This window comes from Solea solea, chromosome 11, assembly GCF_958295425.1.
Source record: "Solea solea chromosome 11, fSolSol10.1, whole genome shotgun sequence".
NCBI classification, from domain to species: Eukaryota; Metazoa; Chordata; class Actinopteri; order Pleuronectiformes; family Soleidae; genus Solea; species Solea solea.
The window spans coordinates 3981077-4006353 of record NC_081144.1 but is presented as its reverse complement, the minus strand read 5'-3'; the positions used below and the strand labels follow the sequence as shown (position 1 = coordinate 4006353).

Genomic DNA, 25277 nt, shown 5'->3' with positions numbered 1-25277 from the left:
TAGTGTTTCTAACTCTTTTTATTATAATGACCTCAACACTTACCCCTACTAAATAGGTTAAAAAAAAAGACAATTAACTGCTGCCAACATTTCTTTCACGAGTACATTATTCTACACTCTTTCCATACATCCACCATTATTTACATCGTACCACTCTGGAGCAATAATTCAACACAAAACTTATTTACAAAGAGACAAACAGGAATCTTATTTACTATGAAATATCCTAGTGGCAGAGCATAAAAATGACACTATTTACAACTTGCTTAGGTTACAGTCAGAAGCATCAACATTAGATTCAGGTAAAACAAATTGACAAGATTAAAATAACATTGCTTCAGTTTTGATTCAGTTTCCCATCACTATCGTGAAACTGAAGCTTGCCATGACCCACACAATATGCAAGCTGTGCAGGTTATTTATTTTATTTTTTTTTTAGAAATACAACAAATGCACGGGCACATGTGACGTGCCAATCATCCTGAGTTAAAGGAGGCGGACACCAGCAGCTGACCAGCGCACACTGAACCACTGCAAGAAACTTCCAGCCAATTCTGAATGGGCAAAAAGAATAACCACATCCATACCCTGTTTCATTTCAAATCACTTTCAGCATAGTAGAAAATTAAGGCTCCACTTTTATGATGAGCCAATGTGTGTGCAAATTTTGCTTAAATAAATGTAAAATGCTTTCTTGGACTTTTTGCCTGAATATAAAAGCGACCTAATCTTACAAATATTCTCATTTCATGACGGGATCCCTTTTCTGAACAAACTCTATGATCTGAATCAATTTTGGATCAACAAACCCAAACATTTGGAATCAAATTGAATTAGCGCTAAAATCTGCAGGTAACCACTGAAAACCTAACCTAGTTTAAGAACACACCAGTAAACCAGCTTCTAATCTCACGTAAACTAAATGCTATAATCCTTGTTTCACATGGTAGTTTGGGCGCCATACTTATTCAGTATAAATTACACATCAGTTGGCAGAGATCACAGATACTCAGAGATCAAAGATACTCTTTGTTTTCAAGAAATACTCAATCCACTTCAGTGGGTATCAGTTATGGCCACCCTTTCCTGCCCATCACTTTAGGTACTGAGCTATTTTAAGCGTTAAGTGTTATGAGTGTTACGAGCTTCATGTTTTGTTTCACGTCACATACTTCATGGATTATTATGTGGGACTGAAGAATCGCTTTTGGTTTCCTCGAAGCTTCATTCTCAGAGCCTGAGTCAGTTGCTTCTCTGGAAATGTAAACAGTATCCAAGAAAAACAAGTCCACATTTGCCTGCAGGTTCAGAGTCTGTATGGCCTAATTAGGTAAAAACGCCCTACATATTGCACAATTGTTCAATTTTTTAGGACTCCAGCGATTCATTGATTTAGTTTATTGTCAATGTTTTATTACATTAAGTTATTATTAAGTGCTTTGGGTGTGCTGGTTGTTTGTTTCCTTGTCGCTTTATAGATATCTTTATATCCCAAACATTTATATCAATGTTTAGGGAAACATTGACTGACATTTTTCCACACTTTTGGGCTGAACAACTTATCTGTAAATTGTGAAAATTCTCTACACATGAATTAGTGTTGTTAATGTATAGATAGTTGCCGTCCTAAACTTTCTAGGGTCATGAAATAACTACAGCAGTAATGCTAGGGTTGGTTGGTGTGCCGCCACTGCCACATTATTATGCTCTGCTGCTAAAATTTCACACAATCATTAATATCTATGTGCCACTAATGATTATCCCTCATAACTTTCTTGCACAAGTGAGCGCCAGAAGCCGCAAATTAAGACACAAAAGACAACAATTCATAATAACGGCACCTTTGCTGAAAATCATTGTAAGGGGGGGGGAAACACTGAAGGTGGTGAAGGAGATTTTCTCTTGACTTCATCAATCAACACGACACAGTGTATTGTAACATGTACCCTGAATTGTATGCCATTGTCCAGGTTAGGTCGTGGTCACAGTCAGGGACTAGAAAGAGCTCAATGCACGATCTACAAATCACTTTCCAGCTGTGTTCTTCAAAGCCGTATGTTCTTTCTCTTGAATTGCCCTGTGACAGATGTTGCCCAACGTCTTGAACTTTGGCTCCAAGTCATTCAGAAACTGCAAGTCGTCTCCCAGGTTGCCGATGGACAGCTTATCCAGTGACTGAGACGTGCTGCCCTCTCCCTCATAGACATACTTGTAGGGTTGGTACTGGGGATATTCAACGTGGCCTCCATCAAGCATGGGCAGTTTCTGTGAAGTTGAGTAAAAATAGGTTTAATTTAGGTTAGGCGTGTTCATTTAGGTAGAAGTAGGAAAAATAAGTATGGGCACTATTGTGGTTTGGCCACAGTGTTCTACACCCACTACCGTGTATTGAATTTAACTTGCCGTATGGGAGACACACTGTCTTACCTTGTCAATGTGATCTATAATGTACTGCTGTGACTGCTGGCTCAAAGAGCGTTGATACCGTTTTCCGTGGCCCTGCTGTTGGAGAGAATAAAAAATATGTAGAGAAATGAGGAATGGCTTCCCACTGCTAGGTTTATGTTTTACACATTAATAAAACAAGACATAATCGTTAAGTAGAACTACTTACATGGAAGGAGTTGGACTTGTTTGTACTCCAGGAAGAATACTAAAATTAAGAACAAAAACATACTTTTTAATCAGTCCTGAAACCTTGTTTAACCTAATTCACAGGTCATTTATCTATGCGGGTGTGTCGATGTGTGTGACTAAATCAGGTTCTTCATTTACGTCATCCTTCCAACTGTGGTTCCAACGCTAAACACAAGTTTTATATCGTACAAAATCAACTTAAAGCCATTTTGAAACAGAGTGACATATCGTCGACGAACGAAAAGTCAAACGCTCAGTATGTGGTTTGTCAAAAATACTTCTGTCGTCAACCACTCATGGATTAAATTAAGTGTTAAATCTTGGCATTAAAAAAAGACATAATTAAATTAAATTAAATTAAATTAAATTAAATTAAATTAAATTAAATTAAATTAAATCAAATTAAATCATCATTAGTTGCTAGTTAATATAGTTGTAGCTCTAGTCAGGTAGTTATTGATGAAACATGTCAACTGAGGCAGCTAGAGTCGTATGTACTCACCCTGTTTTGTCTTCCAAGGCCTCTGAAGTCGGAGTCCATTTGATACGCTCCCATTGTGCTGTTGTTCAAATTCACATTCTGCAGTGGGCAAGTCATACCACTGTGAAACATTCTTTTAAAAATCCCCATACTTCCTTGTCTTAGAAAGTGAAACTTAAAAAAAACACACTTAACAGAACTATCACTTACTTGTGTGTTGTATGCATCTTTCTTCGCGATCATCCCTGCGTCGGTTTCACTGACCTATTTGAGCAGAGCACATTAACGAAGCAGAGCCCAGCAAAAATTGCGCAGCATATTTGTCTGTAGCAAAAAACTGTAGTGTAGTATTGAGTTTTAAATATAAACAAATGTTCGCCAGATTCAAACCCTTGTCAAATGAGTTCACACTGTGCTGATTAAGCCTCAGCTCCACACCGCTCTCTCTGTCTGTTCCTCGGCATAGCATTGTTTAGATCTTGTGCCTCCCAGGCAACAGTATTATTGAGCTAGTAAAGTCAGACAGATGTCAACAGGTTGGAGTATGACAGAAAATACCAAGATGTGCCCATGAAAAGCTCCATAAGTGAAGTCTCCTGTTCAAAGCACCTGGTTGTTCGGGCAGTTTGACGGGAGCTGATAATGTTGCCGGAACAGAGTCTTTTTTCAGATGAAGGACGCAGCATACAAATAGTTTTAAATTGTTTCTGTTCACTAAGATTAAATGGAGGCAGAACGTCGACATCACCAGAAGTTACACATTGCATCATTTATGTTTGCATATGTGAAAATGCCCAAGGCAATCTGTGATGTCTTGTGTCGTGAGAACCTTTACTGCTAAATTTCAGTCGGCAAGTTTCCTTCACACATGTCATGCAAACCCTGTAATTTAAGTCATAAATATGTCTCCCCCAGTACTTTTCATCGTAAATCATTTACCCATCTATATATTCAGCTTTATGAAGCGTAGGGAGTTGCACACAAAGTCACTGTCTTATAGCTCTGTTCATTTCCAGCAGGTTTTTGTTTTTCCTATTTTCTAAAGCACAAACGATACTTCATTCTTTTTTTCCACTCATGCCTTGTGATCCATACTAAAATAACACTTGCACAAACACATGGGGTGTGTCTGTGAAAATGTCAACCACCACAAAAGGAGAAATATATGGAGGGTGAGGAGTACCTGCCTGGTGGCCTTTTTTAGGCCTTCTGTCACAGCTACTCCATTTGTAGGTATCGAGGGCAGAACTGGCTTTGTCTGGCAGAAAGGGAGAGAACAGAATGAGTGATGAGGCAGACGACTGTCAAAAACATTGTGATAGGTGGAGACATAGTACATAATATTGCCACTGTGTTGTTTCTACAGTCGCCCAAATGAACAAACTAGCCAGAGCGTGCATTTCACATTTTGAAGTGTAAGCTTACAACATCAAACAAAGACGATAGCAAGATATCCCTCCTCCCTACACTCTGGACCTTCTATCCCACTAAGTTACAAACAATACAACCAATTCACCATGCTTTCAGCACCCCCTCCTTCTTGGTTGTACTTGATCAGCGTCTGGTTTCCCTCGTCCTGCCCTATGTGGCCGTGATTGAGTGTTTTTTTTCCACACTCACACATAAAGATGAGGAGTAGTACTGCAGGAACAAATCAAAATGACATCATTATCAGGCAAGAGTGTACATGTTTTTTCAGTTAAACATAAATAAAAATGAACACAAATACTTGATCTGCCAGAGAGGCGTAGTCTTTAAATGGAGCCACTGGTTTGTATTCATTTTAGTAATTCTTAACATTTCGAGCTATTTCATCAACTGAACATAAACTACAAACTCCGTTTTCAGAAAAGTTTGGACACCTTCTAAAACTGCAATAAAAGCTTAAGTCTCTAATTTATTAAATCAATAGAACCTTTGTTTAACAAATAAAAGTAAAATGAAAAGGTTTGCAGTGTTGTCAGGCTTCATCTGGGTCACCATTTTTTGGATAGTCAGTTCAAAGACATCTACACTTGATATCATGAAAAGATTTAGACATCTCAGTGCATAAAAGGCTGAGGGCAACTGAGATGGACTAAAAGATAGTGAAAACATGATCTCTGGTCAGATGAGTCCATGTTTCAGCTTGTTTTGGGGAAAGATAGACATCAGACTGTAAAAGGTAAAAGTGCAAATCCAAAATGTGTGATGGTTATCATGGCATAGGTGATCTGCATGTGAAGGTTCGCTTGAAGCTGAAGCTTAATCTGGAATTTCTGAGAGACATACTATGTGCTCCTGCCAAAAAATATACTGCACATTATGTAAAGGAGAGTCAGACAACGGTGAACACAGACTGTTGAGTCTGGTTTACAGCAATGTCAAATTTGTTTGATTGTTTTGCATCAATATCTAAAATGTAAGTTTAGCAACTTTATTAAAGTTTACGTTTAATAAGGGGTTAAGAGATAAGTTTGTCAATGAAAACTATATGCGGTGTAACTACTGACATATTTTAGTTTTTTTTTGCATTACATCCAGACTTTTCTGTAAATGGGGTTTATGTATGGTTCTGTTAGCCTGTCCACTGATTGCCATATACTCACACAAAAATAACAGCAATCCTGCAAAAATCACTCCAATGCAAGATGCCCCGCCGCTGGTTGAGAGCGGCTTTTTACGACGGCAAACGCTCGCTTCTCCACAGTCGCACACCGTCACTCCCAAAGTGCTGTTTGCACGCATGCTCTGTTGGTCCTGAATCACCAGGGGCACTGTGTAGTTGCCATAAGGAAGTGTCTTCAAGCTAACGAGGCCACCTTCCTCCCCTGGTGAAGAGCGTAAAGAGAGGAGTACGACGGCTTTTTGACAGGATTGATTTAAGTGACATATGTGTAAATGTTTGTACTAACCTACGGAAGGGTCTAGTTTCCATAGCCGCTTCACAGTTCCATCATCATCCCTCAAAGAGAAGATGAAGGGCCCACTGTAAGGATGGTCATCTGCGTCTCCGGCAGCTATCATGACTTTGTTCACCTTGTTTCCACACATAATGACGTGATTGTTGACCAGTCGAGGCGTGTTGTCATTGATATCCTTCAGGTGGACCAGCACAGTACATGTACCTGTGGCTTGGGGCTTACCTTGGTAACCAAAGCAACATTTGTTTCAACTGTCTGAGTCTAGTTTATGAATGGACTATTGTAGAAAAGCTGCGTCATACAGGAGAGCTCATTCGTACCGTCATCTACGGCACCAATGGTGATGTTGTAAATGCTGTCCTCATTAACGAAAGGTGACTCTCTGTCCATTATCTTAATTGTTTTGATTTGTCCTGTTTTCGCATCAATTCCCATCCACTTGGCTGGATCGTGTAACAACACATATCTGAAGAGGAAGAGGACATATTAGGTGGAAACTGTGAAATCTGTTTGCAGTGTTCTCTGGCAGAGAAAACAAGCAACATTTTTTTTTAAATGTTGACAGAGATGACTGATATCCTGATTAAGCTAGATTAGTTGGGGATCTATTCACAGAGAGAAACCGGTTCAGTAGGCATACATGTTGTTTGAACACCAACCTGATGTTATTGATATCAGAATCTTCATCGTGAACCTCTGGCGTGAACAGTAGCTTTCCTGACGGCTCCTCCTCCCTCTGGTACACATCAATTATTTCTTTCTTGAACTGAGGTGGGTCGTTGAAATCGATCACTTCGATTGTGACTGTGACTGAATCTGGAGGAGGAAGTTTGTTGGTGCCAGTGGATTTGTCTTTACAAACAAATAAGGGTTCCTCATTCTCTACTCCGATTTGCAGTTCTAATAAAGATGTTCTCTCAAAATCCATTTCCTGGAAGAAGCAACAAAGCTGTAGTCAGGACTTGCACTGCAAACCCAAAAAAGTCACACACTTTCCTTTTTATTTAACGGCCTTGAGCTTCGATTATGGCGGTCACTTTTATCTAAACGTTCGATATCCGGTCATACTTGGAGGGGAAACTTCAAACTCGAACCTTAAAAACCCATTAGAGTTCAAATTATACAGCCTAGAAATGCATCACATTCTCTAAAGTAATGATTGCGTGGTCTAGTAGAGCTCATCTTGGAATATGTTTGGAAAAACCTGGTCTTTCAGTATTTTTAGGTAGTCAACCTCATTTTTATTGACACATGAAGTAATTAAAGTAGACCTGACCAACTGAAGAAACTCCAGATCCTAACACCGCCCCCACAGGCTTGTACAGTAGAAACTAAATAAGTATGTGACTTTTTTGGACAGGCATTTTTCGCTTGTGAATGGAACAACGGGTCTAGTAGAATGAATAGCTGAGTTACCTTAATGACACTTAGAATGCCCTCATTTGTCGCTGGGTCAGTTTCAATTTGGAAAGCTCCATCCTCATTCCCTTTGATGAAATATTTGGCACGCCAGCCTGGAGTATTTGGAGTATCTTTGTCCTCTACTGCAACTCTCAAGACATCTCTTTTAATGGTTGATTCTAACACCTCACCTTTATACTGGACAGGAAATACAGTTTGAACTTTAACATGATACAACCTTCAAAAGAGAAACTTTCATCATCAGGATAGTGATGACAACCCTTGCCTTAGTCTCCTTGAACACTGGTGGATGGGTGTTTGTGTCAACAATATTGAGAGATATAACAGCAGTTGAGGAAAGGGGTGGGGTTCCTTGATCCTTTGCCTGAACAATCACTTCATAATTCCTTGTTTTCTGGAACACACACAGACATGTATGAATTTTCAGATATTACATTAAAAAAAAAAAAAAAAATATATGATGATTGCGAATGCATGTATGAGCAGCTCACATCATAGTTGAAACATCCTGTAAGTGTGAGCTGGGCCAGCCTGTCATCAATCTGTTTCAAAGCAATCACGGGCTGTTGTGGTTTCTGTGAAATCACACTGATGGTGACGTTAGAGTTAGGTGTGCCTCTTTGATCGCTGTCCATGGCATGTAGCTGCACTGGCAAATACCCTTTGAATAAATATAAAAAAAACAGAGAATGGGTCACAAAATGGCAGTAGAAATCGTAATGCAAAATTTGAAAATAATGACCACGCTTTTGATCTGAAAGGAGAGTCCATAAAGTGTAAGTATAGCTGTCCAAAAAGTCTCCTGTACCAGCTGTCTAATCTCATGGTTAACCACCTGCTTAAAAAAGACAGATTGGTGAGAAATCACCCACCTTTCTGCTGTGCCTGCTGCCACTGCAGCCACTGCAGCGTGTTTTCAGAGAAAAAAATCCACTGCCAAGGCTTTGCTAATTGCAACACCACACATGTGATTTTTAGGTCTAGTCCACACTTTCTCTTTTTTTTAAAGGTTTTTCCCCTCCAATTTTAATGTATTCCTGTCCAAGTTCTCAAACCATATTTGTCCACATGAAAATACCAAAACCCATGGTTAAGCTAAGAATGCCAAGTCAGCAGGAGGCAATATAACCGTAACAAATTTACTACAAACTGCTTGTTGGCCTAAGCATATTAAAAGTCCAGTTAACACTGCTAACACTGGCCAAGTTTGATGGTGTCTGACACTGTCATACAACTTTGCACACTGATGTGATGTTACAAGCATGAAACTCTGTTTTTTCTTTCTACACATACACTGCACACAAATATTGTGAAAATATTCACCTTGTGCATTTTCAGATACCTAACCCACAGTTTGCACATGTATAAAAAGGCCAAATTGCACAGACATAAGCAACATTTTCAAAATGATGTGCCTATGTGTGGACTGGGCCACATTTATGCAGAATTTCGTTTTTTTCCGATTTTTCTGTGTTTCCATTCTGGTTTATTTTTGTAAGCACAATTGAAAATGTGCATCAAAACAGGCTGACGGAAACCGAGTTGACTTTTGCAGTATCTTTTTCTAATTTAAATAATAACAAAAAGGCAGTTCTAAGTCAAACAGAATATTATAATGATCACAGTGGTGAAAGTACTACTGTAAGGTGTCATTGCTAACCACCTCTTGCTCTTTAAATTTCCATTTTTGCATGCGTCAACTATATTACTTTATACTCACCCTCTTCTGAGTTTTCCTTTACGTCGGCTGTGATTCGGGATTTGGCAAATGTTGGCGCATTGTCATTGATGTCCATTATTTCTATGTCAAAAGATAGTTCTCTGTCTATTTGTAGACCAGTGTCTTTGTCCAAGATTTGAAACTTGAGCTGCGGATAAAGGTGCACATAATGTTAAATAAAGATAAAGATGATTTCTGTTGGTTAAAAAAATAAAAATAAAAATAAAATATATATATAAAATATTAGTATGAAGTGTACTTGTTATTAAAGGAACTGGTCCAATAGGAATCTTACATGGAAGAGCGCGTACTTCTCTCTGTCAATAGCTCTATGGACATAGACCTCTCCAGTTTCTTCATTGATAGAGAAGACTCCCAGTGGCTCTTCAGTCACACCCGTTCCGCTTAACTTAAAGATATGTCTTTCTGAATTTCTGTCCTTCTTGTCATTAAACATCTAGAGTCAAAACACACACAACTAAGCCGTCATTGTTTGAATGTGAGATCTGGCCATGAATGCTGATCTTTTTCTTTTTTCTTCTTATAAAATTAGCTTTTGGATTTACGTGTGAAATTGTCTTAGGGTATGGACCAGGTGTTTCCTCTGTTAGTTCAATGGTGGACAAGACCCATCTTCTTTTGGAACGCAGCAAAAGTTCCTGTTTAGAAAATCAGTATAAATCATAGTTGCTGTAATTGCTCCTCCAAGCAAAACTTTTTGGCAGGAGAGTGCAATTTCAGACATTAAACAGTTTACCCGCTTGGCTCGAGGGCTACGGTTCCCACTGTGAGACTCTGACATGCAACCCACAAAAACCTGCAACAACAGGGAGACAATGTAGTAATGCAACGTAATTTCGACACAGATTACAGGTTCTTCCTTCACATCTCATTTCAAGGGAATCTCTCATACAGTCATTCACTGCTGCGGACTTGCTGTTTGCCTGGTTGTCTCTCTGACTGACCCACATTTACCTTCACGGCATTTTCTTAGTCAGATTACATCTATGTGCCAGCATGCGCTGGGTGACTGACAGGCACACACCCCTTCTGATGAATTGATAACACCGGGTAGGACAGGCAGAGTATTTTACAAAATTCTAAGTAAAGAAGTCTTTGTGCACCTGGAAATCTCTTCATGTGAAGATTCACTCAAATGATAATTGATAATTAGGCTCTTATTTTAACATGTGTTTCATTTTATACGTGACATATTGTTCACTAAAAACAGAAAATGGTCGAATGGTTACACCGAAATTAACTACAGTCAGCAAATTATGTGAAGACTGCTGCCTAAATTTAGTTTTAATTGAATGAATTCCATTATGTGTTAACAATTAAACTAATATTTTTAGCCCATCAACCATTTTCTTTGTTCTTGTAATACCAGAGTATTAAAAAGTATAATAGACAAAGAGAAACTGGTTTGGCTTGATGACTGTTTTTGCATTTGCCTGCAGACATTTTACTAGATATAATAACAGTGATGTGCTGTAATTACAAATATTTTAGGCTGTTATTTTCAGTTTGCCTTAAAAAAACAAACACAAAAAACAACAACTCTGTCTTTTAGAAACAAAGCTACCTGAAGTTTTGCTCTTCTCTTAAGACTGGAGACAATTCAGAATTCCTCGCTTACCAACAGGAGCATGGAAACGGTCCTCATCTTGATACGCTCTGTCGACCCACAATGCCTCCAGGTAGCAGGTTGGCTGAGTTTGCAGTTCACAAAATGCTGCTTGTTCGTGTGTATGCAGCTGTGCAAGGTGACATTTGAATAAGCTTGCTCAACCTATTCATTAGTAAGACCAATTGGAGTTGCGCTTCTACCCACATTACCCGCCCATTTGTTTGCCTCTATGTACAAATGTATTCTGAAGCCATATTCCTCTGAACACAGGCTGACTTGGCCCCCCGGCTTCTCAGCTCAGGTTCCCATGTCTTATTTATGTCTGTCTCAAACCATAGGGCTCTCCACAAGTGGTCAGCCAATAAAAACTGTTTTTGGTTACTTACTACTGGTACTTATTGTCATAAGTGTGTCGTGAATTTTTAAAGCTGGACCAGGAATTAGGTTATGAAGAACTTCACCAAAATAAGAAACTTGTCAACTGTTAAGTTATGAATAACTTTTACAAATGCTGGGAAAAAAAATTAAAAATTGTATTGTCCACGTGTTCTGAATCTGGCCTACATCCGACATTCACACGTAGCTTCAATATATTTCCATGGAAAAACACCTTTGTTTGTTTCACAAGTTTTTTTGGCAGCGCAAAACAAAACATAGGAAAACGTCAATCAACTGCAGTAGTACCAGTGAAGTACAAACCTTGCCCCACCCATTCCACAGAAACTATAAATCAGATACACATAAAATGTAATACACTAGACTGTCACTAAAATAATAATGACTTGCCTGTCATCTATCTTCTCTGCTGCTTTGACAACCAGCAACTTCATATTTATCGCATATTTTGTTAAAACAAATGTATTGTGTGCGTGTTTTAGATCCATTACTGTTAAGCAGAAATTATATTTGTACACTGCGTCCTTCATCTGAAACCAGGCTCTGTTAAATAATACTATCAGAAGTGACTGAGAGAGTGTTTGTGTGTATACAGCAGTGTGGGCTGGGACAAGAAGGGTTATCCCGTCAAACTGCTGAACAACCGGTTGTTGTTGAGCAGCAGAATTCACTTCATCAAATTGATCAAACTGATCAATATTTACTGATTAACATAGAAATGGTTCCCGAGATTTTGATTATCTCTGGAGTCAGTGATGAGCGAAGTTGAAAGAATTTATTGACGATCGCTCAGAGTTCGAGGAGAACAGAGACGATGCCAAACATGAAAAGTGAGATCTCAACAGTGAGGCATCCGCTGTAATTCTGCCAGTGAAACCTGTTAATCTAAAGAAGGCCAAATATTTGAGTTTTCCCATACAGTAATTGATTTATAATTGATAAATCAGTTATATGTTGCATCCCTACACTTATTTGCAGTTACTTTTTATCGATTGGCTAATAAATAATAACATAAACAAAAAGAATTTCATTTTTTTCCGATTTTTCTGTGTTTCCATTCTGGTTTATTTTTGTAAGCACAATTGAAAATGTGCATCAAAACAGGCTGACGGAAACCGAGTTGACTTTTGCAGTATCTTTTTCTCATTTAAATAATAACAAAAAGGCAGTTCTATGTTAAAGCAACATGTGCAAAATGTCACACAGGTCATTTATTTACAGACGGTTGATAAAAATGTTCCTTGAATACAATAAAATAAATTATGTTATTGTCCCGTATTAACAAAAATAGCTTTTCAGCTCCGTGTCAGAGATACACCTGAAAAAGTATCTCATGTGACAACCAAACCTTCCTAGCGGTTCAGGCCACCATTTTTCCTTTTTGCAATTAGTGACCTGAAGCCTTTTAAGTAAAAAAAAAAAAAAAAAGAAAAGAAGTGTCAATCAAGTCAATTTTATTAATATAGCCCGACATCACATACACAGCAAGTGATGCCCTCTTACTAGAAGTACTGTCAAAATAATCATACCTCCACCATGGAGGATATGTGGTCAGTTGTGTTTGTTTATTTTGTCTGTGTGCGTGTGTGTGTTTATCAAACTCATTTCAGTTGAAACTCGGTGGAAGGGTGGAGTATGAGTTAATCAAAAAAAACCTGTAAATCTGATCCAAATTAGGGTGGATACAGCATAAACATTTTAAGACAGGGTGTGGGCCCTTCAGAGAGCAAATAAAAAAAATTCAAATTGATTCTCGTACTGTATGTACAGTATGTGCTGTCGGAGCACTTTCCAGTCTGTTACATGTAAAGGTTCTATATGTAAGAGATGTATTATACTATACACTGACATAAAACGAGTGCCATGTGTCATCGGAGATTGAGGAAATATGTTTAAAATACTGTTAACGATGGTGCAGCCAGTATATTCATGAAATAAAATTTGGGGGCCCACAAAAATGGGCTTTTGTGTTGTGGTTTGGTGTTTCTGTGTGTTGCTGCACCACCCGTCCAATAATGCAACCTGCAGCGAACCTGATGCCGAACCTAAAAAGCCTCACTACCCCTCTCAAAACATCTCAACAGATAGCCTGCAGTTGGAGATGCGTTAAAATACAGACGGCTCACAGCGCAGAGGAAGTTGATGAGGGACCAGATGCATCAGACATGCTGGTGTGGATACTTTTCTCCTGGACAAGGTAGCAACAGGGAGCTTCAGCCAAGGTTAGTCAACACTCGCTCTCATATACACTTCGTTGGTGGATGTATTCAATCTCTCGCTGTGGCCGGTAGGCTAAAATGAACCAAATGGGTTTGATTTTTGTGAAAATAAAAACAAGCGAGGGAGAGTTGTGCATGAGCATGAACACAGTGTGACGCCAAGTGAATGTGCAGGGCCTCATTTACACATTTCTGGAAAATCTGGCAATCGCACTCCCTGCACTGCTTCCAATCAGGATTGCAGTAACCATTTTAAAAGCAAAAGGTTGCTGTTGAGGACATTTTATATACAATATATCACCTTTATTAGTCCGAATTTGGTCGGACTGAGACAATATATGTATGTTTTTTAATGTCATGTAAACACATAGTCCGACTAAAATCAAACTAGTCTTAATCGGACTAACATACCTGGATAATACGAGTCATAGTCCGATTAATCCTGCATGTATATGCTTAGTTGGACTGGAGTCGCACTTCTGCGCATACACCGACATTTCCTCCCCTGTCTTTGACCCGAGAGTACAAGGAAAGGACATATAAACTGCAGTACTGTTGCTGGAAATCGTAGAGACAGAGGTAAACAACATACCATAATTTCAACAGGTTTATTATCATTCAGTCCACAACAAGATGTCCAAATGGAGAAGAAATACACAACATGTATAACACTGTGAAAACAATGTTTTGTCTTGTTGGCGATCCACAACCACACACACCCATATAAGGACACACCCATTCAAACTGACATCAAATGTACACTCAGAGGAAATCACTCACTCCATTGTAAACAACTCACAGACTGCATCTCACATGAATGAGAGGAACAGGCTTCACTACTACGCAGTAGTCCATCAATGCAACACTCTCTACTTACAGAATTGAAAACATACAAAGTACTCAAGAACAAAATGCCGTGCATTTACTGACCACAGCTCAAATGGCACATGCACGCAGAAATGGGTTAATGAGAAGAGAGTGTCGCACGCTGTGCCTCATTCACGTTGATCCCCTGTCATCACATGATGAATGTGTGGAATTTCTTTTGCACTTTGCCATTTAAACTGTCCTGGCAACAGTGGCCATAACTGAAGTCTGGAATGATTGTTTGTTTGTAATGCTCACCAAAAAGACACCACCTGTTCCATGTGAACCAGTTCACAGAGCACATGTTTCTTTCATAAGTAGGTTTGAAGGCCCTGATAAAGGGGGTTGCTCCATATTTTAATCTAAATGCCAGTGAATCCTAAATGCAACTATTTAAACTATTTTATCTCCTTTTCTTTGTGCACATCTGTATTCTGTTCAATGAATATGGTTAAACTTCCATCAGTTTTTGCTCTTTTACCCGGTAAGTCTTCATGTGGCTGCTCGGCAGTAGTGCTTTGTTTCATGCCACAAACTTGGCAGGAGGAAACTGTCAACTGTCAATCATCTCAACCAGAACGTGTTGTAACTGCTGTAAAACTGTTAATTGACTTAAAAAAGGAAAAGAAATGATGACGATAATAAGACAACCCTTGGTAGCCAAGTCAACCATGCCAAGTTTACCACATGTAAAGAGAGACAGTAAATTAAGTGAGCATTCACTGTATACAGAAAGGGAGGATTTATGGGGATTTTCTTTCCTCCTCGTCCTCCTCCTCTGTTTCTTCATCCCTGGTTTGGGGAACAGAGGTCAGCAGCAGAGTGTCAGCGTGGACTTCTTCGTCGTCGGACTGGATCACGGGTGTGTCGACACCGGCCCCGCTGGTATCACTGGAGCCGGATGACGTGGAGGACATGCGCGACTTCGAGCCGTGGCAAACTTCATTTTGCCGCGTCAAGGGAGCGCGCTCCCTGTACACAACCTCTGCGTCTTCATCCTCGTCATCTTCGTTGTAACATCCTGTAAAAAGCAGGTGTTAGAACATTGCATGTGTTCTGCCACCGATACTGTAGTCATGCCAGTAGGATGCACCTGTGCCCTCCCTGACACTCTCCATTTATCCAGGCAGTACGCTTATTCACCTCCGGGTGAATGGATTTATGTAATTTGGATTCGACACAATTGTTGTACCTGGTAGCTGAGATTCCCCCCGCGACCCTCATGTGGAGGATAAAGCGGTAGAAGATGGATGGATGGATGGATGGATTGTACCTGGTAGTGGTGATGCCAAAGCTCCTTCATCTGCTCCAGAGCTTGAGTTGAGAAACACATCGAGAGCCTCCTGGTCAGATATGTCCATCAGGTCCATCTGCTCCAGGACGTCCACATTCACTTCCATAGATGAAATACTGCCCATAGGTGCTGCATATAATGAACAAAGCAGCATATATATGTAACGCACGACTGAACCCTGTCAGCATCTTAAATGATGTGTATCATGGCTTATGAGTAATTGTCTCTTCGACCGTCACTCACGTTTCCTGGAATCAATCTGCAAGTGAGACGAGGGCAAGTAGTTGTCAATGTCGTGCTGGTAGACATCTTCAAAGAAGCGCTGTCTCTCCTTCATCTTCAGGTGCTGGGCAGAATCGTTGTCTAATGCCCTCTGAGAGTTGCCTGTCTCCGCTGAGCAAAAAGACAACACACGTAAAAGAAAACTTTTAAATAACTTTCAAAGCTTCAGTGTATAACTTCTGTAGCACCAACACACTAGTGCTAGTGTCACTGCCCTTTGCTGCGTTTTGTCCTGGCATGGTTAAGGTATCATTTCATTGCATCCTGGCATGGTTCTTATTCTCACCTGTGTTCTTAATCATAACACATTCTTGTTCAGTTTGTCATGTTGAGTGGATAATCCTGTAATCAGTGTAGTTATAGGTTTATTGTCATTGTGTTATTTTGGAGCCATTTATCAGACAAAGGAAAGAGGTGAATATCAAAAGGCAGCAGTATGGGTTCATGATTCATAGATTTTCGTAGGGAGTGGCCAGGATTAGAAATCAATATATCAGAGGGACAGCTCAGGTTGAACGGTTTGGATATGGAGGAAAAGAGGAAGACCCTAGAGAAGGTTCATGGATGTTGTGAGGGAGGACATGAGGACAGTTGGTGTAGCAGAAGAGGACTCGAGGGATATGGCAAGATGGTGGCAGCTGTGGCGACCCCTAAAAGGGAGAAACCGAAGGTTGAGGGAGAAGAAGCCATTTATCAGACGGCGTCATTTGTATGCAATTTCCCCCCCTCGTTCTTTTCAATCAGCCCTCTTTGTGAATTTTCTGAAAGCAAAGAAAATGTGCTCATACGAAGAGTCTGATCTTGAGAACAAAGTACTTGAACGAGTATGATCAGCAAGCGTATTAAGTTACCTTAATACCTAACCTTTAGTTTTGATTGCAGTCATGGTCAATGTTGAATATAACAGAAGGGTAAGGTAGACATGCCTGTGCATGGCTTGTATGTGCAGCTGTACATAAGTGCAATTTACAGTCCTCTTGGAGAAGAACTTCAATTATCATGTCCATAACGGCAAGAATATTCGCTAACCTTGCACAGAACAGTATCTTATGTTGGTTCTTTGTTGTGCAGCTGCTGTATGGGGTTTGTAATTTATGTTACGTCGTTCTGTCTTGTGCCTTTTGAGAGAAAATGATTATCCTGAGATTTGGTTATCATGCCAAGCCAGTGGTTGCTCTGGCAAGATGTTTGGCTTTTGATTGGCTTTCACCGTGTTTGGCAGTGGTTGCAGTGTGGTTTCTCAACACGATGCTTCTGTGAGGTCCCTGGTTCAGCTGCAATGACTCTTTCTTGGTGTCTGCAGACTTGCACTGCAAACCTTGCAGATCTCTAGGAACGGCAGGTCGCTTTACTGCGCCGATCCTTGTCGGCGTGTGCAAATACTGACATAAAAATTATCGAGTATCAGTTGTTCTAGGTTTTTTATTCCCTCTAACATGGACCTCTGAGCAGCACTGACTGTGTAACTGTGCTACAGCCTGACCTCATGTTATGCTTTCCTGCTCTGACATGAGTTGACATGAGCTGACATTTTGACTCATGTCACTAGTGTTTTATGGCTGTGTGCCCGTGTATCTGCATGAATCTTGTATGCGTATGACACGCATACTTGTGTACATCGGTATACATGTAATCTATCTTGTGGCTTATGTAATTTTGTCACTCACAAGCTGTAAGCATGCCAATCTCTGATCTGATGCAGCCCGTTCAGAAACAAATTTCATTCTGAACCAGAGGGCTTTTTTGTGCTTATTTTAACCATAAAAGGGCCAGAAAATGTCCTGTGAGTAGAGCGGAAACAATTAATTGATTATTTATCGATTACTAAATTATTCTATTAAACTATGATAATCGATTGATCGGTTCAAAGCTTTTTTCATGATTAAAACAAGATTTCCGATTGTTTAATCTTCTTAAATGTGAGTATTTTCTTAATTTCTTTGCTCTGGATAACAAAGAAATCATTCAAAGTGAATCACTTGGATCAAATCTCTTCAGAAAGGAAGACATTTTGCACATGTGTTAAGAATGTTAAATCTTCCACGACTAACGCGACGCCATCAGAAGTGTCCAGAGCGAACAACATTCTCCTCATCACATCAACATTGCTAACTCTTGTCAGTGCTGCCTTTCTCCTTGTTTGACAACAAAGACGGCAGGTCATCACTGTCCCCCGGCCTTCCTTTAGAGACAGCTCCCTCTCTAAAGAGACCCTGTGAGCCAGTCTGTCACTCACCCTTCCACAGCCCTGAGGGCGAGCGTGTGTCCACTGTCATGCACCAACGACAGCCCTTTATTGTACCGTTCAAGCTGTCTGTGGAGACCGATGTTCCTGCAGTTAACACAGTCAGTGACATTACGGTTGCCTTTTAGTAACATTATCCACCGCACCTGTCTCTGCCATAACTTCTGATGCAAACTCCTCATGAAACCTTATGTGTAACTATTAGTTGTGTATTTGTCACTAATGGATAAATAAGGCGCAAACACACAGGTGAACCAAACAAGACAACAATTCCCATGATTCCCACTCTGCTTCCCGAAATCATCAAAATAAGCCTTCTGTTATTTTTTTGATTTGGAAACCACTCGCAGCAGAAATGACATACTGCGCCAGGGATGCAGCGCCCTGATTCTAGTGTATTTGAATTCTATTTTTAATAGTCTAATTTAAACTTTTTTATTTATTTATTTATTTATTTATTCATTTAGAATGCGGACGTTGCACTTTAACATTAACTATTCACATTTGTTGCGGGTGAACGGTACAGGACAAATAACACCATGGCCGTCTATGAGAAGGAACTAAAAACAATGAATTTAATTATTGGAATAAATGACATGGTGCCAATAGATTGCACAGTAAACATCTCATAGCAGCGGAAAGCTTGAGACAAATAAACCAGCTACAGGCGGTCACATCTATGACGAGGCTTGTGATGATGATGATGATGATGATTTTCCTGGTGGCTGTATGTGAGTCTCTCTCTTACTTTCTCCTCCTCTTTCTTTCTCTCTTGGTCTAAAAGTCACATTTCACTACTCGAGCGCAGATAGCCTGCGGACATGACCAGCCCACACACAGACTCAACTGTCGGCCCCTGAGTGGGAGAAAAACATGTATGTTAAAAGCTGATTCATCCAGATAACCCCTGCTGGGGAAGACATGTAGGCGGACCCCACAAACGCACTGCAGTTACTTTACTACCATGCTTTGTGAGACCCTGATGTGTTCACAGCCTCCACAGGGGAATCCGTTGCCTTTGAACGGGGCTATTACTGTAACCACCATCGATATCAAATAAAGAAAAAAGAAAAAGAATCACATTAATTCTTGAATTCAAGGTTATCTAAGTCTCTCCGAGGCATTAAGATAAGTGGGAGAATGAGTTGTGTAATAAATAGCAAGACCGGCCAAATAATGTCAATCATGTTTAAGACAGGTCTGTGCAAGGAGCAAATAATCCTGGTGTTGCATAAGATAAGAAGGTTCCCTTCATATGCACCTGATTTGACCGTTTTACAGCAGTGAAATGCAGGTCACATGGAAATGATTTACTGTATGAGGTGAACAGTTGTGATGGCTGAATCCTGGATCCTCAGGATATGAAGAGACAGGGCTCATATAGGAAAAAAAAAAGCAGATGAAGCAGAAAAGGACCAGTTAAATAGTGATTTAGAGGCACTGCACCTAAAACACACCATGGCTTTGTTGCAACGACTACTAGGGAAACAAAAATATGCAATGTGTATTCATAATTAACAATTCAGTGCTTCTACGATGTCCAAAACTGGTTCTGGCAGTGTCTAACAAACTTATTTTGCAAACGAGTGCCCAGGGACAGAGTAGTTTTGTTACTCTTAAAACAGAATCCAGGAATTTGGAAATCGACTCTTCCATCTGTGACGCAGCCAATACGAAGAAGTCATTTGCAGTGAGCCTGTAATTTTCCCCGAGATAAGATTACCTTTTACGAAGAAACGATGGCAAGTTTTCACCCGTAATATGCTCTAACATCAGCATCCACTTCTTAGAATTCTGTATTTACTTAATTTAATTTGTTTTTTCTGGGTTGAGCGTGGGTTTAACATAAAACCTTCCCCCACTAATTAATGTAGCTAATGGCAGCTTTGTACTGCAGGTATGGTAACATTTGGGGCTTACATCATGCTGACTGGTTTCATAACTTTGCCCCAGTAGTAGCAGAAAAGCCCTGGGGCAACTTCACTTAACAGCCTCATCTATAGGTTTCCAACAACAACTTGACAGGCCTGTCATGCCACATTGCTAAGTTTGGCCGAGGTTGCCTGCAGGGACAGATGAAGGCCACCCGACAAAAGGCTCACCTCATATAACCAATGCCTGCTTAATCTATGATGTTTTATATCTCTATGTCTGCCAGGTTTTTCCCTGTCTAAGAGCCTTTTTAACAATGTACTTAAGTCAATTGAGAACATCGCAACACGCAGGAGTTACTGGGGTCAGATGTGGTATCTTGTGACTGTGGTGTTTGAAATTAATTTCCTTTAATGACAAAAAGCCATGAGAGCATAACTAATTCCAGCAAGAAACGATTGTAGACTTTAGCAAGCATGTTAAGTACACGGTTGGTGTGGTGGTTAGCACTCTTGCCTCTCACAACCCAGTAGAAACAACACGCCTTTCTGCATGGAGTTTGCATGTTCTCCCCATATATGTGTGTGTGTGGGTTTTCTCCAGGTTCTCCGGTTTTCTTCCCACAGTCCAAAAACATGCAGATTTTAAATTGGACACTCTAAATTGATGATGGAGTGGATGGTTGTTTGTCTCTATGTGGCTCTGTGATGGACTGGAAACCTGTCCAGGGTGTACTCCACCTTTTGTCAGCTGGGATTGGCAGGAGATAAAGTGGTGATGGAAGCCTTCTGTTAAGTCTATTTTTCCTTCTGTCCAAACAACCCAACCAGTTGGATATATTCCACTATCAGATAACATCTACCCTCCCAGCAGAGTCCTTAACGCTGGTCTGTTTTGAAACTTCACACATACAAAGCACAGTAATACTGAAGTCTTTATAGCAGTTTCAAAAATGCTGTTTTATTCATCTGATGACACTATTTGGAAAAAAAATAAAATAACAGATGATGGATGATTTCAGTCTGCATGAAGACAGGATGTCAAATGTCGTAGGTCACTCACTGTGTTAATCTCCGCAGTATTTTGAGGTCAGCCTTGTTGAGATTCCATGACACATGTGACCAGGACCTATGCGCCCCCTACCCAGACACCCATGCTCCATCTAAGCCCACACTGAACCATAATTACCTGAGGCTTACTGTTACATAACGCTGGTACAATCCTTCATCTCTGCACCCTGTAATGCTGGACTCCTACTCCGCTGCAGTGCATAACTGTACAGCTTACTGATTTATTTAATTGCTCATGCATGCGTGAATGTGGGATGTCGGCTCAGTTGGTGAGAAGTGAGAAAGAAAAGAAAGTTTGTTTAAGGAAGGAGAATGTGGTCTCATGACGCCTGAGTTTACTGTGCATTATTTCTGGTCTCTAAGCTATTGTGTCTTTGTGATTTGAGGCATCGCTTAACTGTGTCTTCTTGCCCCAGGTAAACCGCGTTCTCAAAATACGAGGGGCACGCAGGGAACCTCCACACATTTTCTGTCAGGAAACATTCAACTCTAAATCCACACATGCACCATTGCCTGCTCTGTGTCATTTAATGGTGCAGTTGTATATCAAGATTCCCAGGAACTGAACTGGAAGCAGGGAACAAATGTTTCTATTGAACCACAGAGTCACATGTTGGAGCAGTCAATCCCCCGCGGCAAATGGAAGCAAATCCCATGATCATCTTTCTGTTTTCTGTGAACAGAGAGGCTCGGTGTTTATTTGTGTTGGACGCAGCAAGTGAGGTTGTTGCACACCGTGGCCGGTCACATTTGACAGCCCATTAATCTCAAACTCCACCCTCTCTTCTCTTACGGCCCCTTTCTTCCTCCCCCCCCCCATCGGGCCAAATATGGTGTCACCCGGCTCCCGGCCGCAAACGGCCACATCATTTTTAGGTATTACTGTTATTATTTACTGAGGCAATTGCTCTCCTCTGCCGGCCTCGGAGACTCAGCAATCCATCAAGCATAAATCATTTATGAGTGAGATCACTGCACCACAACCGCCACCTCCCCCCAATCCCCCAATCCCCCCCCCCCCCACACACACACACACTTATCCATGAACACACAATAAATCCAGACTGGTCACTCGTGCCACCAGAGCACCTGCTTTTCGTCATCTCATCACACTATCTTAGACTTGGGAAACCTAAAGGTCCAGGATGTAATAATTGGTGACATTTAATGGGAATATAGTATCTATAGCAGAATGTAACAAACACCCCCCTCCCGTTCCCAAGCACATTGGGAAACTAGGGTGGTCTTTGCATACTAGAATTAATGCTGCATTAATTCTAGTATGAAAACACATACAGTACATACTATAAATGTTCTATTGTATAACTAATTAAAGTTAAAAAATAGAGCATTTCTGCCTTAAAATATGTGAAAACAAAGAGACTAATGGGTTTTATTAGGTATTGTACTCCATAAAAATACATAGAAATCAGTATTTTCTATTCAAGGTAATGGAGCGTTTCATTTTGGCTGCCATTTAATGACGCCATTCACTTCTCTAACATAACTTCTCAGTCAAAGGCCCCGTAACACTTTTATAACCAGCTATTGTGTCGTCTTTTTTTAAATTGTTTGTATTTTTCCACTAATCATTGCCATTTGCTGCACATTCTACCAAGGAATCTCTCCCCCATAAAAAGTGAAGGCACAGGGGAACGGAAATGAACAAGACAACAATTCCCATGATCCCACACTGTTTCCCGATCTATGCAAACTAGGTCTTTTGTTGTTGTTTTGCTTGAGAGACGCCTAGTGGCATAAATTCCCTTTACCGTTTACAGTTACACAAACATAATGTTAAATGTCGGTGTTGCACACTGGACCTCTTAGCCTACAACAGCAATAAACATTAACATTAACACATTATTTAAATAGATATCTAATTACTCATTGTCACGGTCGTATCTCGAAGGCTACATCTGTTTCATCGGTTCACTGTCACCTTCAGGTTTCCTATTATCCCAACGGTGCATGTGCACATAGTGTTTCTTGAACCTTGTCTGACCAACCGCTCTCTAAGTGTTTGATCAGATTGTGTATTCCCAGGCCATTCCCATTCCCATTCCCAAAGCCATTACAGCACTTCACTCAGGGCTAAATGCCGGGATGACCTCCAGCAATGCCCACTGCACCCCATTAAGGTCAATCAAAACAGGGCTTTCAGTCGTCGCTGCCTTTCCTCCCTATACATTAACTGTGTGCGTACAGTCTGTACATTATCACCCCTCACACAGACACTTATTCATTAAAGCAGCAACGAGACAGCAGCAGATTTTCCTCTCGACAACAAACTGCTCTCGTGAGACAACTACATGGTGCTAGACACTTTCTCTGTCAGGCAGGTAGCAGTTAGTGTCTCCTCCTAAGTACAGACCTTCTTCATTTATTTTAGTCAGACCCTATAGGAAGCCGTGGTGATCCCTTTGCTGTAATTAAACTTCATCTTGCTCAACGGTGTTGCGTCACCATCAAGGGCTTATTTGGTTAAAGGCGGTTTGGCCTGTGGCAGTTACTGTTACTTTGGACAGTAAGAGCTTCACAGGAACATCATATGAGTCATGGCTTACTTAGATGTTGTTGTTTTTTTAAGGAGTCGCAATCCAATCAAAGATTAAGCAACACTTTATTCATAATAACTTGTAATATTTTGCTGATCAATGAGCGATTCAATGCAGAGGTCATCGTAGAATTGATATTGGAGCTTGACTTGCTCACAGTACACTGGACTATACCTGGACTTTAAATCATAACACACTGTATTGTGAAAAACAAATCCCTGCTGAGAACATAAAGTTTCTCTTTGGCAACATTGTGCACTGTTGATTACTTACATGCCAGTCGTTTGTTGTGGTTGGTTGAGCCAGTGGACGACATGATGATCCAGTGGATGTGGGACTGGGTTGAGGAGAGTGTTCTTGCCCTAAAGTGAGAGTGGATTCTTCTCGTCCGTCCTGTCGAGGCTCCAGGACAGGATGCTGGTGTGTGTGCAGCGGCTGGTCATCTAGTCACCGCATCCCTGGACTTTGGTGGCACCTGAACTATCAACCACAGTAGATTCTCATCACCCTTTACCCCCTTTCGAGTTCCCTTCTTCTTCTTCTTCCTCTCCTCCTGCTCTGCCTCTCTTGCCTTTTGTTTGCTGACGTGCTCTCCCTCTCTTTCTGATTGCCTTTGCTGCTTCACAATCCCATCAGCTGCCTCTGTGTCTCTCTCTTTTTCTCACAAACACACACACACATGCTGTCTTGCCTTCTGTGTCAGACAGGCTCACTGGGGTTGTAAGGAGCTGTGCAGCTTAGGGATGGAGGGGAGGGGGATTGAGGAGGGGGGGTGAGTTGTAGTGGGCTACAGCACTGTGGCCTGTACCAACTTGTGACACCATGGGGGTCAGCAGGATCAGAAGGAGTATACGCTTTTTATGTAATGAAGAGGACGGTTCCAGGATTACACCCCTCCCATCTCAGCTCACCACAGCTTATTTACGTTATTTATTTATTTTATTCCCTTTGCAGAGGAATTAAAGCTTTAGACATGGTCTGTCTTAAGAGAGGAGGTGCTGCATTTTATTCATACCACATGTAACATATAGTGGCTCGCATAAAAACCCATCATTTATCCAATCCAGTCCAGTCCAACTTTATTTATAAAGCACTTTAACAACAACAGCAACAACAACGGCTGAAACAAAGTGCTGTACATCAGAGATAAATGAAACAAATTCAATGTAGAAACATAGGACCATAATAGACCTATAAAACAATAACATACTGCAGAAAGTATAAAAACAACATAAGCAAACAAGTCAAACAATAAAAACAGATACAATAAAAAAGATAAAAACCAATGTCATATATCAGTACATAGGCCAGAATAGACTATGATGAATACAAAAACACAAAAAAGTAAAGTAAATGATGAAAATGTATTATTAATAATAATAATAATAATAATTATTATTATTATTATTTTGCAGATTGCGCGTAATAAGCTGAATAAAAAAAAAAATACAATACAATAGAGACTGATAGAAACAAAATATTCCGTACAATAGCCCAAAACAAAGCAGTCTAAAACTAACTCATTTTTGTACAGCAATTCATTCATTCATGAAATTAATTGACTTTATAAAGGTGTAAATGCAGAGATTTACTATACGTTAACTTGAGGGAAATTACAGAAATAAATACGTCAAAAAATTTAAATAATAATAATATGAGTAAATTGTCCATGTATTTCTAG

At 40.3% G+C, this 25277-nt stretch overlaps 2 protein-coding genes across 3 annotated transcripts; both read right to left on the bottom strand.

The window, feature by feature from the left end:
• On the bottom strand, positions 1 to 10919 carry cdh26.1 (cadherin 26, tandem duplicate 1). Of its 2 annotated transcripts, none has more exons than XM_058643866.1 (19): positions 10803 to 10919; positions 9921 to 9980; positions 9730 to 9822; positions 9459 to 9620; positions 9164 to 9311; positions 7935 to 8104; positions 7709 to 7837; positions 7438 to 7620; positions 6681 to 6952; positions 6342 to 6487; positions 6013 to 6243; positions 5707 to 5928; positions 4635 to 4759; positions 4302 to 4376; positions 3329 to 3382; positions 3140 to 3217; positions 2615 to 2653; positions 2428 to 2502; positions 1 to 2265 (listed from the first exon to the last, which is right to left on the bottom strand). In XM_058643866.1, exons 1-19 carry the CDS (start codon positions 10827 to 10829, stop codon positions 2026 to 2028), a joined length of 2529 nt encoding a protein of 842 aa, XP_058499849.1. In that variant the 5' UTR covers positions 10830 to 10919; the 3' UTR covers positions 1 to 2025. The 2 variants fall into 2 exon arrangements, with proteins under 2 accessions (XP_058499849.1, XP_058499851.1); XM_058643868.1 differs by having other exon boundaries at positions 10749 to 10834.
• Positions 10920 to 14002: 3083 nt separating this feature from the next.
• Positions 14003 to 24370, bottom strand: LOC131469046 (dysbindin-like). The gene is made up of 4 exons (XM_058643882.1): positions 23870 to 24370; positions 15813 to 15962; positions 15549 to 15698; positions 14003 to 15296 (listed from the first exon to the last, which is right to left on the bottom strand). The coding sequence occupies exons 1-4, from the start codon at positions 23910 to 23912 to the stop codon at positions 15019 to 15021; spliced, it is 621 nt and encodes a 206-aa protein (XP_058499865.1). The 5' UTR covers positions 23913 to 24370; the 3' UTR covers positions 14003 to 15018.
• Between the last annotated feature and the right edge of the window lie 907 nt (positions 24371 to 25277).

Coding starts and splice junctions, on each gene's coding strand:
- cdh26.1 (XM_058643866.1), bottom strand. CDS start 10,829: ATGAGGACCGTTTCCATGCTCCTGTTG. Junction 9,823..9,920: donor GTAGCCCTCGAGCCAAGCGG/GTAAACTGTTTA, acceptor TTTTCTAAACAG/GAACTTTTGCTGCGTTCCAA. Junction 6,953..7,437: donor GCATTCTAAGTGTCATTAAG/GTAACTCAGCTA, acceptor TGCTTCTTCCAG/GAAATGGATTTTGAGAGAAC.
- LOC131469046 (XM_058643882.1), bottom strand. CDS start 23,912: ATGTCGTCCACTGGCTCAACCAACCACAACAAACGACTGGCAT. Junction 15,963..23,869: donor CCACAACAAACGACTGGCAT/GTAAGTAATCAA, acceptor CTTTTTGCTCAG/CGGAGACAGGCAACTCTCAG. Junction 15,699..15,812: donor GCAGATTGATTCCAGGAAAC/GTGAGTGACGGT, acceptor CATTATATGCAG/CACCTATGGGCAGTATTTCA.